This window comes from Aspergillus welwitschiae (genome assembly GCF_003344945.1).
Source record: "Aspergillus welwitschiae strain CBS 139.54b unplaced genomic scaffold BDQ94scaffold_76, whole genome shotgun sequence".
NCBI classification, from domain to species: Eukaryota; Fungi; Ascomycota; class Eurotiomycetes; order Eurotiales; family Aspergillaceae; genus Aspergillus; species Aspergillus welwitschiae.
The window spans coordinates 23,482-40,748 of record NW_020798770.1 but is presented as its reverse complement, the minus strand read 5'-3'; the positions used below and the strand labels follow the sequence as shown (position 1 = coordinate 40,748).

The following is a 17,267-nucleotide window of genomic DNA, read 5'->3' as shown; positions in this document are numbered from 1 at the left end:
TCGGAGGATCCGAGAAACTTCCTCTTCGCGAACAATCAACATAGTAAAGACGAAGCTCGAGTACGACTGAAATGTGGAATGAGATTAGGGGTAACGCAAGACATAAGTAGGCGTAGTCGGCAGCTTAAACGGTGCTTTCTGCCTGATCTAGTCATAATATTCCTAGGTCACAGCTGGCACGGAGGGTCTTGGCGTGCGGATAGCCCTTCCGCGTCATACCCACCAAGCCAATATCAGCCTGTTCTTCTGGCTCACCTTCAGCGTTTCACTGAATACAAGTCTAAACAAGCGTACATACGCTGTGTGGAAGCGTGCTCATAACGGAAGTCCCTTCCGTTAATTCTACGACAAGAATATTATCAAGAATAGTATCATATCGCGAACAACAGCTTACTAAATCACGACAATTGCTGAACAAAAGCCCCCAGTGAACCAACCCAGCCATCATTTACTCTCCTCCCTGCTTCCCTCATTGCCGATTCCCCCTACAACCCACAATGGATATCGCACAATCCTTTGAACATGCGCCCTCCAATCCAATCAAATGCATCGACATGCACACCACTGGCGAGCCCACCCGCATAATATACTCAGGCTTTCCTCTCTTGGCGGCAAAACCTTACTCGACAAACGCGACCAAGCACAAACCGAATACGACCACATCCGCAAGCGCCTCATGCTCGAGCCCCGCGGCCACGATGACATGTACGGAGCGATCATCGTCCCCGAAACGGAGCTCGTCGAGTCCGGCCACGCGCACATCGGAGTTCTGTTCACTCATAACGGAGGGTTTTCGACCATGTGCGGACATGCTACTATCGCGCTGGAACGGTCCCTTGTGGACACGCATGATCTGAGTGTGTTTCCGAGGCGGGGCGACTTGGTATTTGATGATGTTGAGAAGACGGTGGCGCTAAATATCCATGCGCCGTGTGGGCTTGCTCGGGTGACAGTGCCTGCGACGGAGGATGGGAGGAAATCGGATCCTTCTCGGCCAGTGGCGTTTCTGTCTACACCGGCGTATGCGGCGGGCATCGATCTCGATATTGAGATTCCGGCGGAAATTAGGTGGCCGGAACTGGGTGAGCGGGAAACTATCAAGGTGGATATTTCATATGGAGGGACGTTCTATGTTCTTGTAAACGCGGAGGAGTTGGGATTTGAGAAAGGGCTAGAAAGTGTGGACCTGATATCTGTGGCGCATGCAGTAGGAAAGTTGAAGCCGTACTTGTCGAGGCATCGTGATGTGGTTGAAGCGTTACAGAATGCCGAGGACAGGAGGCTGTCGTTCTTGTATTCCGTCATGGTTACTGATCAGGCTGTGGGATCGAGGCCTGATGGTGTTGATGGCGCAGAGACGGGATTGTGTTTATTTGCGGACAACCAGATTGATAGGTCGCCCACTGGGTCGTGTGTCACGGCGCGGATGGCGTTGGCGCACGCGAAGGGGGTGAGGCCGGTAGATCAGCGCTGGGCGTACAATTCTCTGGTTTCCAACTTTTTCGACAACGGCGCTTTTGTGGCTACTATTGTCGATAAAGACGCTACGGTGAGGAAGCATGATGGCGGTGTTCAGTCGGCTGTTGTGGTGCGCGTTGAGGGGTTCGCTTATTATACTGGATCATGCAATTTCATTGTCGAGGGGGGTGATCTTACAAGTGAGGCTGCGTTTCGTATGAAAACTGTTGCGAAGGGGAAGTCTGCATGAATGAATCATACCCATATATTGCTATACTCGAATTCGAAATCATCACCCCATGCACTGTCACCGATTGTATCTAACTGTTCAGCCAGATTGAGTATCTCCATATGTGTCATGCCCTGCGCATCCACTTCAGTGCTCAGCTGATCCGCATACCCGGGGCGGAGTGTTTCTTCCTGTCCCCACTGGACTGCTTCACCTCTAATGTTATTTCTTCCATCTTCTTTACCTGCCCCCTCAGAGTGTGCAATGTGCTGTGTCATTTGCAGCAAGAGATCTAACTCCAGTCTCCGTGAATGGGCCGCTAGATTCCCTTTCGAGACAAGTTTATCTAGTATTTTTGAGGCTGCAGTCACGTAGGTTGGCATGTCTGGAACCAATAATGGGTCGATAAAAGAGGCGACGATAATAATGAACGCGGAGGAGAATATGTTGTCAAGATTGAGAGGAAGAAGAGATTCTAAATGTCATGGAGCGATGCCAGTATTAGCACTTGTACATGAAATGAGCGAGAAGGTTGCGTTCAACTAACCCAAGAGAGATTGTTCATGAAGTAACGTTGATGTTCTCAAAGAGAAATTGGCAGACTGCAGAGAGGTTTCCAAAAGCGGTTTCAACTGTGGCGAAACTAAAGGTCTATTTCGTTCACAGTGAGAGCCGCGTTTCTTCAATCTGCCAACCAGAAAATAGAAGAACAGGGGCCTCGTTGCTAATACAATACACTTTTGTTTCAATCGTTAGCAAATACTGTCGTGCGCTGATTCCAGTGGGTTGCTTGCTAATACCTGATGATAGGTCAAAGCGAGGTTGCTAGTCACTGCCGAAACGGTACGAAGGGACTGATGAGCATTCATAGCAGAAATGTCTTCTATGTCACGAAGGATTCCCGCCATATCACGCAATACTGACTGGATCGTGCTTATAAATGATCGTCTGCGTCCGATATCTGCGGTGTAGACGGCTGCTGAATATTAGCGCACTGATTTTGGGTGGCGTGGTCAAGACGTACAGCCCAACACATCACCGACCACACGCGACAGTTTAACATGAGCCGTTAATACTTTAGCACTCTCGGAGTTGTCGTACAATATAGGTAGAGAACTCGTAATCTCGGCATCCTGTATCGAAGTGGGAGCACCAACCATTGCCGAAAGCTGGCGATCCAAGATGTATGCCGTCCACCATATGTTCCGACATTGATTACCAAATTGGCTGCCGAATATTTCCACTGGCGGCTCCCTATGCAGTCCTTCAATGATGCACATTCGTATCGCCTGGCCTATCTACATTGCCGAAAAGTCAAAGTCAATTCAAGTTTGTCGTAAGAAAGCGCGTCTCCGGTCGCAATATGAACAGGCCACGTACGTAGGAATATGCGGCACCTTTCATGTCCACCAATACCAGGTATAAACAAGTCAAAATTAGGACCTGCATTGCGAGGTTCGGATGCCGTTGTAAGGGAACAAATTCAGGCATCAGAGACATAGCGCGCTCGAAGAATGGAGAACCAGGAGGTGTGCCTGGGCTTTTAGAGACGGCTAGAAGGCCCTTGGCTAGTGCAACAATAAGTAGGTACTGTACGAACCAGAGAAGGTTCCGTTTAGCCGTCTCTATCCCCTTTTCATAGAACTCATGAAGACGAGGCATGAATTCCTGCTCGTCCACAAGGAATAGCATCTCACATGAATGATGTTTGACAACAGTAAGGAGATAAAGCATGTCATTAAGAGAGGGAAGTCCTTCAAACATTGAACTGTCGTCGAGGGTGGTCCGGGTCCATCTCAGCTCCCAAATGCTACCATCCACATGAAATGGTAGCTCAGGGGACAGGAAGTTGGGCTCATGTGCCTTGAGCATAAGAAACACACGCTGCGAGAATGACCAGGTCGATGACGGGCCGCAAAACCCTGTTCGAGTCAATATTTTCTATATATTACTTGTCCGAGCCGGTAAAAAGAACACAGTGACAACACGTACTATAATGTCCAATGGTGTCTCTCAGGTAGAATGAAGTTGAAGACACCAAAGGGTTCATTATAGGGCCTTCTCCGACCACTTCATTCAGCCTTATATTAGGTGATGCCACTGCATATATACCTTAGTTGCAAACAAACAGCAGTAGTCAAGGTTCACTTACCTTCCCTTGTAGTTGGTGACGAACGATTATCCGTGCACGAGGTTTCACGCTCTTTGTGAGCTGCCTCTGTCCTGGTATAGCATTCCTGTAGGTGGCGCAGATATCTTCCCTCTGGCATCAGAATATACTCGTTTCAGCCAGAAGGGGAGGCATGACTACTGCCAGTGATACCTTTCAGATACGATTACTTTCTTCTCCGCTTTTTGAAAAATGCATGTCGCCCCACGAGAAGTACAAGTCTCGCAAGGGCTATTTCCTGAACATTTGACCTTCCTTTTCTTGCATCGTTCACACCTACAGGTTCGTTAGCCAGCCCCGCAAGAGTTGCTGTCTTACATACGCATTGGTCACCCTATCTAGCTTTTGCCTTCGGTGTACTCGAGACGCCATTCTGGCTTTTGTCAAGTAGGTTGAATCGGGATTTGCTATCCCCACTTGGTCCGCACGTTCAATGCGAGAAGGGGTGTACTAATGAGCGGATGCGAGGGTCCGATGAATAAAGAATGGCTGGGGTGGAGTGCTCGGAAGGCTCTTCCGTCTGGGTGACTATTCACGGATCCTCCGCTCGGGTGACTGTACCCACGTTATCGGGGTGGCGTATCAGAGGGTAAAAAAAAAAAAAAATTATTGGACTCGCCGGGAACCGGACCCGGGGCCTCGCCAATGCGAATGGAGCGTCATACCCCTAAACCACAAGTCCTTTTAAGGAGTAGCTATTCTTACCTTTCTTTTGACTGTTATGGCCACCAGCTCGATGAAGCCCCATCGTTATCATATGCCTGCTTCATCATAATCCTATCCAGATTCAGCGGCATTGCAATTCTCTAATCTGTTAATCTTGTTACTAATTAATATAATGTAAGGGCATGGTATGCGAACGAGTCTAAATGTAATGCCCGCCGGTAAATTCCGATCTGCTGAAGATGCCTACCTACTCAGTATCGGTGACATCCTAGAAAGGCCAGGTAACCATGTAGAACGCCTTTACAACTATAATATGGCCTTATATTATTATCGCATAATTGGCTTGGTACTAGTGACAAGATCATCTAGCCAGGTGCTTCGTTCAGCTGGGCTAGACTCTCTCCTTTCAACTCTTGTTACAGTAAATTATCTATCCCTGGACACATAACCGCACGGACTTCCAGGAGACTTAAGTTTACTTTGCTTTAGCTGATTCGTATGTCATATATGTGCTCCACAGTGGAGTGTCTGGAAATTTCCGTAGAAGGGTCTGTAGAATTACTGGCTTGCTCCCACAGCTGATTCGAGTTCAAGCGATGCTTCTGTACTGTAGAGCGGCATACGTAGCAGTCGGACACAGTTCCATTTTCAGAAAAACCGACCTTTGTCAGCATGCTGTAGTGTAGAGAGCTGAGGTGAATTGAAAAATTGATTTCCCATAAGCCACCGTGGTAAAAGGGCCACCAAAAACTGACCCTGATTGACAGAAGCAGAAGCTCGCTAAATACCCAGTTAATGCTCCTATAGATTATCTTTGGCACACATATTTATGATGCCTGAGCATCGGATTGAAAGGGCGGATAGGACCCAGCGTTTTTCGGACTTGACCTCATGGTTTCACTGGTAGATACGCGGGTGTCTGCCATATACTTGACCCTTTCACCATCTCCAACTACAATAGGAGGGGCACAGAGGCCGACCATCAATAATGAAAGTATGTAGCATCTAGCTGTACCGGTGGCCCAAGGTCGACGCCGTGAATATGCTTATAAGCCAACATCTTCCATCTCCCATCGGCCAGATCCAACTTCCAATCCCCCAGAGACAATGCCTTCAGCCTTCTCAGACCTGTATGAACAGGCTACCTAAATCCAATCCGTTGACTGGTACGGGATATGGCTTGCTACCTTGCTGGGCGTCTGGCTTCTCACACGGTCGGCGCACTAGCTTCGTCGGTGGACTATATAAAGCCCGGTCGCGGTCTCCCTTGGGCGGCGCATCGGCTATGAGTTGCCGTGGCTCGCCCAGACCATTGACATATCCACCGCATTCGAGGCCATTTGGGTTGGGATGCTTCTGGGCGCCAACAATTTTGTCTTGTTCGTATCGGCCCATGGCTGGGCTGATGTCCAGCAACGTGCGGCGAAGCTCGCCATCCTGAACCTATCGCCGCTTAGTACGGGCCTAACCTTTGGCCTTCTACCCTATCTGCTCGGGGTCAGCCACTCTGCCGTTGCGTGGTCGCATCGCTGGTTTGGGCGGGTAATGGCCGCCCATTCCCTGCTTCATGGAGCCATTGCCATCGCCAGAGCGGATAACCCGATTCCCTCGATGAGGCATGACTGGGTTCCCGTACTGGTCAGTCACCACACCGCCCCTCGATGATGATGATGACTGTGACCCGAAAGCCATACTACTAACCAGAGCTAGGCAGCTGCTGCCATTTTGATGATGATCCCCGTGACCTTGCATGCGGTCGTCCGACGGCACTGTCAGGTCGCCATGAGAATCCACTACCTTCTGGCGGTCACGGCAATGGTGGCCCTGGCATATCATACGTGGGACCAAGGGTCAGAATCCCGCTGGCAAGTGGTTGGTGCTGGGGCCCTATAGATCGTGCTGAGTGTCATTGTCGTCTCTCATGCAGTTTTCGTCCAACAATGCTGGAGTACTGGACGGCCCACCGTAACCATACGTCCCTTTCATGAGCTGCTTCGCATTGACATTACAGTGTCCCCCATTTGCACATCCGGCCGGGGCAGTACGTATACGTCTGGTTGCCTCACGCAGTATTTCGCTCGTGCCTCCAACTCCGGCCCTTCTATGTCGCCTACTGGGATGACCCGCCCGGACCGCGCATCCTGTACGTTCTGACCCGACCACGAGCCTCCAGCCTCAGTACACGACTCTACCTCCGCGAATGGCTACAACAGTGTCGACAGCCCGCACTGTTGCTGGGGCCGTACGGCCGATCGATCGACTTCTCTCTGTTTGGGACGATTGTGTTCATCGTAGAGGACATTGGCGCGAGTGCTTCTTGTCCAGGAGAGCGAGCAGGGGCGGGCCATAGTACGCAAGTTGAAAAACGTGTGGCAGATGCAAGACTTTGGTATGACCGTCTCTCCATGCACTGTCCGAACCCGCAGAGATCTTAACGAGTCCTAGACCACCAATGCTGGCTGGGGGACTGGATGCAGGACCTCTTGGACCTCGGCCGCGGTGAATTCAAGGTATGTGATAAACCCTCTGCGGCCATTAATAATGCTGTCCTGACTCCGTTAGATTCCTGAGTTTCGTCTGTTATATTGCCTTACAAAGGGGACATCCGTTAACCCCGGTGACGCGTTCGGAGAGCAAATCAATCTGTCTCAAGGGCCACTGGTGGCCAGAGAAATCGACCAAGGTCACCTTGCAAGCGCCGTGGGAGGCTAGCTGTCGGTGGTAGGTTTGATTTCCACCCGATGGATTCACCCATCAACCACAACGGTTGTGTGATGAGGGAGCTTCTGACAGACCGTGTTGGACGTGCGCCCGATGACTAATCTTGATTCACCGTAGTGTGCGCCCGTCAGTCCATTCGCCAACAGGTCCAGGATGTCGTCCAGCCTCAGACGGGGCCAGATATCAAACTCTTCGACCTCGAGCCAGATCATGTCAAGGAGGCTCCTTGTCGCAACAAGGACACCGCCACCGCTCCGGCCTCAAGTGATTTGTAGAAGTGGGGTGCCTCTCGCATTCTCGAAGCTTATCGACATTGAAGTGAGTTCCAGTATGCCTATGACATGACGACTCTCTTTGCGCGCAGCCAATCCCATGTGGCAATGGCATCATCGCTGCTTCTCGCCTTCTCTCTACAGTCTGATTCCTACGCGCTCAACACAGACCGTCACGGATAAAGTAACCTCGTTCATTGCTTGGTGAACGGTTCAATCCATTGCGGGGCTCAACCCTTTTCCTCGGTAAGCCTTTGATGCTTGTTGTAATTCAAAGGGAGCTTGATTGTTATCATTCAGAGGAAAACATGAGGCTATATATACAACGAGAAGATCAACTTGATTGGAAATAAGTTGATTCTTCATATACATACTTCGGGATTAATTCCGATGGTTCGGCTTGGTTCCTGATCTGCACCAGCCTCATATTACAACAATGCTGGCACATCTGTTGTGCCGCCGCGCACAGTTTCCCCAAGGATACCCTGTGAAGTCCTGCCAATACTTACCGTGACAGCTTGGAGAGCTATAACCGCTACAGTGCTCACATAGAAACCGCTTGACACTGCTCTGTTTCGGTAAGCTGTTGCATGTGAGATTGCACGAGCAGTCCTCAGCTGTTATTAAGCAGCCTTGGATCATGCGATGGCGAATGCGCAAGGGCACCCAACTGGAGCCGTGTCCGCTCGCTGTCGGTACACGCTACGCTGGAGCCTAGAGAGCATATCCGATTTTTTTCCCTGTGTTTGATTGCCTCGAAGCCTCCATGCATCCACTGATATTCTCACAACGGCCAGACCACCCGTTAGTTGAAGGTGCGGTCCAGTGCCAACGACACCGCCGTCGGAGCAGCCCTCTCAATTTCGAATTCTGTCGCTTGCTATTTGTGCCTTTGATCGCCGAGTAGGCTCAGAACTTCGAGGTCTCTTGAACCCATGTATAGCAACACAAGGCGCAATTCGCCGCAATTCCACGAGCCAGGTAGCCCAAAGATGGACACTCAATGTGGAGTGCGCATGGACAAGGGAGAAATGGATAGCTTAGACACCAACAGAGCAATAGTCACCAATAAGTTGAGCTGTCGGCGACTCCGACGCTGGATGATATAGAAAAGAGGGGACGCAGACGGTGCTATACCGGAAAAAGGCATTGGTTGGATAATGCGGCATCGTGGGAGGGAGGTAATAAGCCGGGAGCGAGGCAGGCAGAACGAGAAAAAGGATGAGAAAGTGCGTCGCCTTTCGAGGAAGGACAGACAGGGTTATATAGGTCGAGTGAGAGGTTTGAGGCGGCCGAGGTTTGAGGCGGCCGGTGATGGGCGTAAAAGCGGCGAGAACACGGGCGCGATTCTTGTAGCGGACACGCTAGGCCGTAAGGGGCAGTGAGACTTCGGCATGGGGCAGGCGGTGAAAAGCGGCAGACGGACGGTTCAATGAGGGCCGTTTTCAGCGCCCCGCTAACCGTGTCATCGAATACGAATACTCCCAATAATAATATACTCCCTTCAGGGTAGACCGGAAGTAGGCATCACGTGACGCGTGGCCGTTCCGGGCGTCGTTGTAGCAATCCGTAGTTTTCCCGGATAAGAGTTAGCATTTGCCCGAGCGCTGCCCCTATCGGCGCTTTCTGCCTGGCGATTCCGCCTTACCAGTGAATTAACTAGCAGGGGTCCGTACATTTAGTTTTCAAATAGATAGCTGATTTGAACTATATTTATTCAAACTAAGAATTATATAATATATAATATATATCTAGTATAATGGATGACTATATAACCAAAGATTACTAGCGAGAAAACCATTAAAACTGCTTGGTTATATATCAAATATATACTAACTTTACTAGACAGTAATATATCATCTACTTATAAACACGTTTATTATATATACCTTATTTCAGAAAGAAATCAGAGATATATAATATTCCTTAATTCTAATAAAATTTCAGAAGCTCGGTTTTTCAACCTGTTTTTCAACCGTTAGCCACTCTGCTAAAGACTTAACGTTAGTAGAGCTTATTAAGTAAGCGGGACTACTCAGCTTGGAGTATAACGTATTCAACGGTTGGGCGGCCAGCCCCTTCGAAAACACCACCTTCGATCCCCTCCCTGAAGCAATTCGACTACTACAGATGCCAGCAACAACACCTATCTCATCAAAAACGCAGGTGGAGCAGGAAGGCAGGATCCTTCTTGCCATTGAAGCTATTCAGAAAGGCAAATTCTCTAGTATTCGCGAGGCAGCGCGTACTTATGATATCGCTCGCACTACCCTCCGCTCTCGACTAGCTGGACGAGGTTTTGCTAGAGAAATGGTCCACGCACGTCAAAAATTATCAAAAAATGAAGAAGAATCGCTTGTCAAATGGATTTTATCTCTAGATAAGCGAGGCGCAAGTCTCCGACCGCTTGAAGTCAGAAATATGGCTAATCTGATCCTTTCTAAACGAGGTCATTCAAACTATAAAGAAGTTGGTATCAACTGGGCCTACAGCTTTGTCAAACGACATGAATCCCTACAGTCTCGATTTGCAAGACGATACAACTATCAAAGAGCTAACATGGAGGATCCTGAGATTATAAAAGACTGGTTCAATCGGGTTCGCGAGGTTATCCAAGAGTACGGGATGTCACCAGACGATATATACAATTTCAATGAAACAGGCTTCGCTATGGGAATGATTGCTACATCAAAAATAGTAACTAGTTCCCAAATGGCTGGTCGGCCCTATCTAGTTCAACCAGGAAATCGGGAATGGGTCACTTCTATTGAATGTATTCGATCTACTGGAGAGGTTTTACCTCCAACCCTGATCTTCAAAGGCAAAACACATCTTCAAGCATGGTATAAAGATCGATCCGTTCCTCCTAAATGGAGGATTGAAGTCCGCAATAACGGTTGGACTACCGATATAATCGGACTTCGATGGCTTCAAGAACACTTTATTCCGTTGATCAAAGGCAAATCAGTAGGAAAATACAGCCTCCTGATCCTCGACGGCCATGGCAGTCATTTGACTCCTGAATTTGATCAATCTTGTGCTGAAAATGATATTATTCCTATCTGTATGCCTGCTCATTCATCCCATCTGCTTCAACCTCTTGATGTTGGTTGTTTTAGCGTACTTAAACGTACGTATGGTGGCATGGTTCAAAAGAAGATGGAATACGGCGGAATCATATAAATAAACTTGACTTTCTAGAGGTCTATCCTAAAGCACACCCACAAGCTTTAACAAAGTCAAGTATTATCAGTGGCTTTAGAGCAACTGGTCTAGTTCCTCTAGATCCTGATCGAGTGCTTTCCCAGCTGAATATTCGCTTGAAAACACCACCATCTCCGGACAGTCAGTCAAGTGGCTCAGTGCTCCAAACACCACATAATATAAAGCATCTTTTAAAGCATCAAAAATACTGTGAACGCCTGCTTCGAAAACGTCAAGCAAGTCCAACTTCACCTACACACTCTACACTGCGGCAGCTTCTTAAAGGGTGCGAGCTAGCAATAACAAACTCGATTATACTAGCCAAGGAGAATGAGGAACTACGCGCTAGTCATGAAAGACTACAACAAAAGAAGAAACATTCAAGAAAGCAGATGGCCTGTGAGGAAGGTATTACTATTAAAGATGCTCAGGAAGCTATACAACAAGAAGAGGATGTTCAAAATGATCAAGAAGTTGAGGTTGAACCTCAAACCTCAACCTACGGAGACCCCCTCGCGCGCGCCTCCACGCTGCACCAATTGCTTCAATATTGGTCACCGACGTACGCAGTGTTCAAAAAAACCTAGTAATTAGTTAGATAGGGTTTTAATATGAAGTTGTGTTGATTTAAAGGCTTCAATTTGATCTTATCGGGCAATCCTACCAAGGGGGTGGGCCGCCCAACCGTTGATTACGTTAAGCTAAGCTGAGCTCTGATTAGCTAAACTCGATACTCGGTTGAGCCGTCACATGACCCCCCGATACCCGCCCGACCCGCGAATCTACCATGTCTAGGTAGATCTGCTGGCTCACTCGCTTGCGTGGCTCGCTTGCGTGGCTCGCTCGGCTGACAATTACATTAATGAATTTAATTAGTTGATCCTCTGCGGATTGACTAAGTCAATCTGACCGCGCAATCAAGCTTGGCAACTGCTGAGTACCTTTTCGGGGGCTGTCGGATGTCCGGCTATTAACTACCGGGGAAGCCATATGATGATGCGTGTATTTTCATTAATGACAGAAAATGTGATAGCACTCAACGCATCCTGGCAGATTTAGTATCTATATTCGGTTGGCTGTGATAACACGAATATTCGACCAGATAGGGGCGGTAAACCTCAGCTTCAATAGAGGAACCCCCCCGCCGTCATATCTACATTAGGCCGCGTCAGCTCCTAGAATCTGATCCCAGAAGCCAGGTAGAGGAGAACTGTGCACTTTGTAGGGAGTTAGTCAAGAGGTGGTTAGAAGGCATCGGCGCCAAGGTTGCCTATGGCACGCGCAGCATACTCCGGCTGGCCCCAGTGATTTTGTTAGTACGGTGGAGAGGTGCACGGATCCGATTCCTTTGATTTCTGCTGATTATATGACTATTAATACTTTGTAAGTTATAAATCACCTTCGGCGTTGATCACCGCTTCGCATCTCACTGTCATACTGTCAAGCAATTCATACCAAAATGCCTCCGGTAAAGCATTCCCAAGCAGCGCGTACAACCGCACGTTGTCGATCATGTAATAACTGCTCATCACTGGGGTAAAGCGGTCAATCCAGCTCGGGCATTAAAGGCATTATTAGGAACAATATGAATCAATATCTTGATAATTCCAACGTGTTCACGGCTTCATGAATTCAACGCGTGGCTTTATAAGGAAAGCAGTACTGGATAGGAGACTCATTGCTTAGAAGAGTCGAATCCCTGCACCTCTCCACTGTACTAACAAAATCACCAGTGCTAACCAGAGTAAGCTATCTAATTCAATACGACTAGACATTGCTTGCTCACCGAAGTTGTGCAGCGCCTACGTAATCTGACACGCGTGGACAGTATCATCTCAGGCGGAGTTGTTGGTTTTGTAATCATCTGCCTGACATAGAATTTATGGTCTCTTCCCCTTTAATTCAAGAATGATGGGGAAGACCATGAATGACGGAAATGACAATCCTATTTCTCTGATCGTTGCAAGTCAATTGATGGAGAAAACTAATAATAACGTAGAAGTTCAGCTTCTTGGGCTGGACGCGTATCACTGTCTTCTAAATCCGGCTTTTACCCTAGAGAGGGCCGCGTAATGCTATCTCGGCTTCCAAGGCTCCAGCTATAAACCTGCTTTTGAAGCTAGCTTGGGCAATTCTGTCTGTCCAGGCCTACTTAACCCGACTCTTGACACCTTGTTCACTCGCCCATTTTCTCTTATAACATCCTTTTTCTTGCTTTTCTTTATAATTTCCGTGAAATAATGGGGATAATATCTACACTGAAGGTAGCAATCTTGCTCATAGTAACAGAATTTATTATCATCGCTTGTGCTTTGCAGCCGCGATCAAATAATGTTACTTGCAGCGAATCAACCAAGCACACACGTGTTGAGTGGTCTAACCTGACTCAGAGTCAGAAAAAAGTCTACCTCACGGCTGTCCAATGTCTCTTCAGCCTCCCTTCACAGACCGGCATAGATGGAACTGTCACAAGATACGATGACCTGAACGCAATGCATCAAGTGCAAACGAAAACAATTCATCGAGTGGTAAGTAGTCATTGATGCACATTCGTTTGGAAATTGTCAACTCATTATAGGCAGGGCCAATTCCTTCCGTTTCATCGACTCTATGTGCATGCTTACGAAAAGATCCTAAGAGAGGAATGTGGTTATACTGGACCCACACCGTGAGTAGGTAACGGCTTTAAAACAGGCGCCCCCGACTAACATTGATAACGAAAGCTGGTGGGACGAAACCAAAGATGCGGGAAATTTCAGCAACTCCAGTATCTTTGATTCCAAATCAGGATTTGGTGGAGATGGCGTCGGTTCCAACAAATGTGTCGTGGACGGCCCTTTCGCAAATATAACGTTGCACATAGGGCCGGGTACGAGCAACAAAGACCATTGCTTGTCCAGGTTTATAGATGAAGGAAACAGCAGCTTAGCAAACACCACATACGTGTCAAGCTGCCAGAGCCAAAGTACCTATATCGACTACTTAGACAAAAGCGCACTCACCACACACGGTGCTGGTCACGGCGGGGTGAGTCCGGGATTGAAACTATCTCAGCCATTCTTCTTGCTAAGCTGAACAGGTCGGCGGTGTTATGTACGATATCGACTCTAGCCCTGGAGGTCAGTTTCCCATCGCGAAGAAGCGACCATCCACAGTTGACTAATACCACTCCAAGACCCTCTTTTTTATCTCCATCACGCTTGGTATGACCGTCTATGGTGGAACTGGCAAAAGGCGGATTTGCAGAACCGACTATACCAAGTAGGAGGTTACACAACCCAAACCGAGCCAGCTGATGGTTGGAAGAATCTCACGCTTGACTATACCTTGACAACATACAATATTGTCCCTAACGTCACTGTTAGGGAAGTGATGGATATACAAGGGGGCTATCTGTGCTATGATTACGACTACTGATCTGGTGGACTGGGACTATACCGCCCTCCCCGCCTTTCACACGATTGAGAGCGAGTGATAGTGACTAGGGGGCTTAGTACGATTTGCCGTGAACAGCCATGAAGCATGTACGGCGAGCGGGAAATGAACTTTACGGCGGGCCTACATGGTGTATTTGGGTTTCCCTGAACGAGAGCAAGCTAAGATTTTTTGGCTTCCTCGTGCCACGACTTGTATCTTGGCTCAAGCATAGCTGCTAATTTTATTTAAATCATAATCACGACTTAGTATTTGCCTCTTACATACAACGATAAAGCAAGGGCTGGGAAGGCGACGTCCAGGGTTCTGGGTGATAAGGACATAAGCCTTCTTTCGTTTCGTCAGTATTTCTCTGGATACAACGTTGGGGCCATTGACGGATGAGACGCCCGGTCAGATCAGGCAATATGTACATACTATACTTGTTATGATCGATGGTGATGCGATGATGATGTTTTCATTTATTCTGACCCTACAAGTACCTATATTACTATGCTAAATAGAAGCAGATCACTTTCTTTACTTTTCTGCAATTTAGGTGCTGCAACGGCGTCTGGGAACTTACTAAGAGGCTATTTTAGTATTTTAAACCTACTGAGCTATTGTATCTGCTAGACTTTAAACAATACAGGCAAAACATTAAATATATAATGTTACACAACTGGTAAGTATCCTGAGCTAAGGATAGTAAGAAAAGGAAGAATAAATGCAGTTTATTATAAACTACTTGTATACGGTGATAAGGACAACCATTGGATATACCCCAATGGCTACTCCTGAGGAGTCACGGCGGGAGTATACGGAGGATAGGATATATAAGGACACTCTTTCATGTACTTACTTAGTTCTGTTCTTCGTGCTCAATAACACTGTCTTTAAGTAACCATACGTTTGGAAGCTTAGCTACAGAACACTCGTCCGCACTTACTTACGAATAGCTGTGCGGCACTATTCGGCCTTACTTCTCTTCTTTGTCCAAGACCAGCTGCTCCTTATATAGACCTCAGCCTGATACTCCCTTCGACTCAATTCGACGGTACGTATACAAGTGGAGCTAACAGGGACAGGGAAGCGATCCTAGGGTTTGAAAACTTTTAAAGAAAAAAAAATTAGATATTAAGTTCTGATAATCTACTTTTATTAAATATTAGATAAAACTAGTTCTTAATAAATTCTAGGGTGTGGACCTCTGTCGTCTAACCTGCTTTATGTGAGGGTCATGTTCATAGCCACTTCTCATGCATGGAAATTGTATCCCTGTTTGCCATTATGCAGTTGACATTAAGTGTCTTGTGACTTCCATATGTGCCGACTCGATACTGAGTACGCGACCAACCACCCCAATCCCGGGACCAAGGCTTAGGACAGACCTGTACGTCTTTGCGGGTCGCGATCGCCATACAATTTATAGCGGCAATGACGACGGTGGCCTTTCGAATCACCCTTCTGGTTGAAGCGAGGCGGTTGGTCAGATACATTGGGACCGAAAGTTCTCCTCTTTTCCGGTCAGTTGCTGTAGAAGCACAACCAGGCTTTGTTTGACCAAGAACATGGGAATGGGAGAAGAGAGGGAATCCCAGAGCCTACCGCATGTGGCACATTCGAAGACAACAATTTTCGACGTTCAGCATTACATGCGTTTTTGCGTGGCTGCTGCCCAAAATAAGGGCAATTTAGGCGGAGACGTCGACCCTTACTAAGAAGGTCACTGTACCTACCAAACAGAGATGAGGACAGCACCCAGAATCAACTGATGGACGTCGGAGATTTCAGCTCAATGATACCAGAAGCTCAAACGGCCATCCCAACGTCAGATTCGCATAATGCGAAACTGGAAAGTACGAATCCAGTGTCTCTTACCCCTTGTCATGATCTCAATGATATCAGCCCTATCTTTTTGTCGTCACCGTGCTTACGGGTCAAGAAGGCACCGGATCTCGTGGGCATCTTCCGGCGTCTATGCAGCCTGTTACTACTCTCACTTCGTTGCGTAACATTGAGGAGCCTGTGGCCATAAATGATGGCTTTGCAGATGCGTTAGGGCCAACCTTGTACCCGAACACCCAACTTCCGAATGGATCGTGCGAGGATTATAGTGCTCCAGTCTTCTGGAACATGACATTTCCGCCTATCCATGCGGCGCAGCAATATCATGGGGGATTAAATGAAATTGATACAAGAATTCTGGCGTCCCCCCTCATCTCAACTGTTGATCAGACACAAAGTATTCAGACACAAATTATGCAAAGAAATTGATGCTATTGGTTTCCAGGATGCGCCCGCGGCATACCAAGAACCATAATCCCACGCAATTCGGTCAGGTCGTTTTCAAGTCTTATTCTTCGAATGCAAAGTTCACACTGATGCCTGTACTCTCCATTTCAGAGACCTTTCGTGCAAGCTCACGTGACTGTGGCAGGGTCATCTTAGCCCACGTCGCCAGTTCGTCCTTGTTTGTAAATGCGAGCGTGGTTGCGGATCCTTGTTTGATCTCGAAGGCGAGTCGGGCATCAAGAATTACTCTAGCAAAATGTCAAAGAATGCGATCATTAAGGTCTGAGAGGGGAACTAACAAGCCACCGTTTGTAATTTCAACGTCTGTGCCTTGACACCTCACGCTTCTCAAAGCTGCAGATGGTATTTCGAACAAGCCATTCGCTGCGCCAACGGTAGGTAACGAGTGTAGATGTGAACCGCCATAGTATGTCGCTCGAGAGCCCTTGCCCCATACATGAACAATGAGAACGCGCAAACCAGCCTTCGGACCACCCTTTCTAAAACAAAAGATGTGGCCTGGATCTCGTCTGTATCGTAGATAGAGCCCTAGACCGCACCATTCAAAAAAAAGATCGGAGGATAGATCGAACACGCTGAGACAAGTCAGAGAGATATCACGAGCATGCGTGCCGTCTACCAACCGTATCATCAAGGACCTTGCGCTTGCAGGAATCCAGGCCGTATTCGGATGAAAGAGCAAAGTCATCCTGCTCCATATCGACGTTCTCTCCTGGCCCTCTCTGTGTCTACCAGATAGTAGAAGCCATCCTTCAGGAGAGAGCTCTTTGCATCTTCAATCGAGAAAGGTCCTGGAGGCATGAGCATGACTGTGAGG

The 17,267-nt window shown here is 47.9% G+C and overlaps 7 protein-coding genes and 1 non-coding gene across 8 annotated transcripts; 3 read left to right on the top strand and 5 right to left on the bottom strand.

Annotated features, from left to right (window-relative positions):
- Window positions 1-71: 71 nt before the first annotated feature.
- Window positions 72-1,708, top strand: BDQ94DRAFT_185656 (Diaminopimelate epimerase-like protein; the record flags this gene model as incomplete). Its single annotated transcript, XM_026774941.1, has 2 exons — window positions 72-106; window positions 595-1,708. 2 exons carry the CDS (start codon window positions 72-74, stop codon window positions 1,706-1,708), a joined length of 1,149 nt encoding a protein of 382 aa, XP_026619989.1.
- Window positions 1,709-1,713: 5 nt separating this feature from the next.
- BDQ94DRAFT_164039 (Zn(II)2Cys6 transcription factor) lies at window positions 1,714-4,229 on the bottom strand (the record flags this gene model as incomplete). The annotated part of the gene is made up of 9 exons (XM_026769888.1): window positions 1,714-2,162; window positions 2,235-2,424; window positions 2,488-2,663; window positions 2,712-2,985; window positions 3,068-3,609; window positions 3,680-3,787; window positions 3,840-3,943; window positions 4,011-4,133; window positions 4,180-4,229. 9 exons carry the CDS (start codon window positions 4,227-4,229, stop codon window positions 1,714-1,716), a joined length of 2,016 nt encoding a protein of 671 aa, XP_026619988.1.
- A 238-nt stretch (window positions 4,230-4,467) lies between these two features.
- On the bottom strand, window positions 4,468-4,539 carry BDQ94DRAFT_t269. Its single transcript has one exon. It is a non-coding gene; the product is annotated as a tRNA-Ala (tRNA).
- A 749-nt stretch (window positions 4,540-5,288) lies between these two features.
- On the bottom strand, window positions 5,289-5,755 carry BDQ94DRAFT_154754 (uncharacterized protein). Its single transcript, XM_026768347.1, has one exon. It carries the CDS (start codon window positions 5,504-5,506, stop codon window positions 5,351-5,353), a length of 156 nt encoding a protein of 51 aa, XP_026619987.1. The 5' UTR covers window positions 5,507-5,755; the 3' UTR covers window positions 5,289-5,350.
- On the bottom strand, window positions 5,611-6,161 carry BDQ94DRAFT_154753 (uncharacterized protein). Its single transcript, XM_026768346.1, has 2 exons — window positions 5,834-6,161; window positions 5,611-5,789 (listed from the first exon to the last, which is right to left on the bottom strand). The coding sequence occupies exons 1-2, from the start codon at window positions 5,861-5,863 to the stop codon at window positions 5,646-5,648; spliced, it is 174 nt and encodes a 57-aa protein (XP_026619986.1). The 5' UTR covers window positions 5,864-6,161; the 3' UTR covers window positions 5,611-5,645.
- On the top strand, window positions 5,874-7,519 carry BDQ94DRAFT_176025 (ferredoxin reductase family protein; the record flags this gene model as incomplete). Its single annotated transcript, XM_026772603.1, has 6 exons — window positions 5,874-6,161; window positions 6,234-6,373; window positions 6,535-6,872; window positions 6,969-7,033; window positions 7,086-7,206; window positions 7,362-7,519. The coding sequence occupies 6 exons, from the start codon at window positions 5,874-5,876 to the stop codon at window positions 7,517-7,519; spliced, it is 1,110 nt and encodes a 369-aa protein (XP_026619985.1).
- Window positions 7,520-12,960: 5,441 nt separating this feature from the next.
- On the top strand, window positions 12,961-14,137 carry BDQ94DRAFT_164037 (tyrosinase family protein; the record flags this gene model as incomplete). The annotated part of the gene is made up of 6 exons (XM_026769887.1): window positions 12,961-12,984; window positions 13,039-13,248; window positions 13,303-13,388; window positions 13,444-13,747; window positions 13,800-13,839; window positions 13,896-14,137. 6 exons carry the CDS (start codon window positions 12,961-12,963, stop codon window positions 14,135-14,137), a joined length of 906 nt encoding a protein of 301 aa, XP_026619984.1.
- Window positions 14,138-16,450: 2,313 nt separating this feature from the next.
- On the bottom strand, window positions 16,451-17,230 carry BDQ94DRAFT_123624 (uncharacterized protein). The gene is made up of 3 exons (XM_026763819.1): window positions 17,074-17,230; window positions 16,729-17,025; window positions 16,451-16,677 (listed from the first exon to the last, which is right to left on the bottom strand). The coding sequence occupies exons 1-3, from the start codon at window positions 17,136-17,138 to the stop codon at window positions 16,491-16,493; spliced, it is 549 nt and encodes a 182-aa protein (XP_026619983.1). The 5' UTR covers window positions 17,139-17,230; the 3' UTR covers window positions 16,451-16,490.
- Window positions 17,231-17,267: the final 37 nt, after the last annotated feature.

What these genes read in the sequence shown, in the direction of transcription:
- BDQ94DRAFT_154754 (XM_026768347.1), bottom strand. Translation starts at nt 5,506, where the DNA reads ATGGTCGGCCTCTGTGCCCCTCCTATTGTAGTTGGAGATGGTGAAAGG.
- BDQ94DRAFT_154753 (XM_026768346.1), bottom strand. Translation starts at nt 5,863, where the DNA reads ATGGCCTCGAATGCGGTGGATATGTCAATG. An exon ending in ATGCGGTGGATATGTCAATG is followed by an intron (nt 5,790 to 5,833) that starts GTCTGGGCGAGC and finishes GCGCCGCCCAAG; the next exon opens with GGAGACCGCGACCGGGCTTT.
- BDQ94DRAFT_123624 (XM_026763819.1), bottom strand. Translation starts at nt 17,138, where the DNA reads ATGACTTTGCTCTTTCATCCGAATACGGCCTGGATTCCTGCAAGCGCA. An exon ending in GCAAGGTCCTTGATGATACG is followed by an intron (nt 17,026 to 17,073) that starts GTTGGTAGACGG and finishes GACTTGTCTCAG; the next exon opens with CGTGTTCGATCTATCCTCCG. An exon ending in GAAATTACAAACGGTGGCTT is followed by an intron (nt 16,678 to 16,728) that starts GTTAGTTCCCCT and finishes ACATTTTGCTAG; the next exon opens with AGTAATTCTTGATGCCCGAC.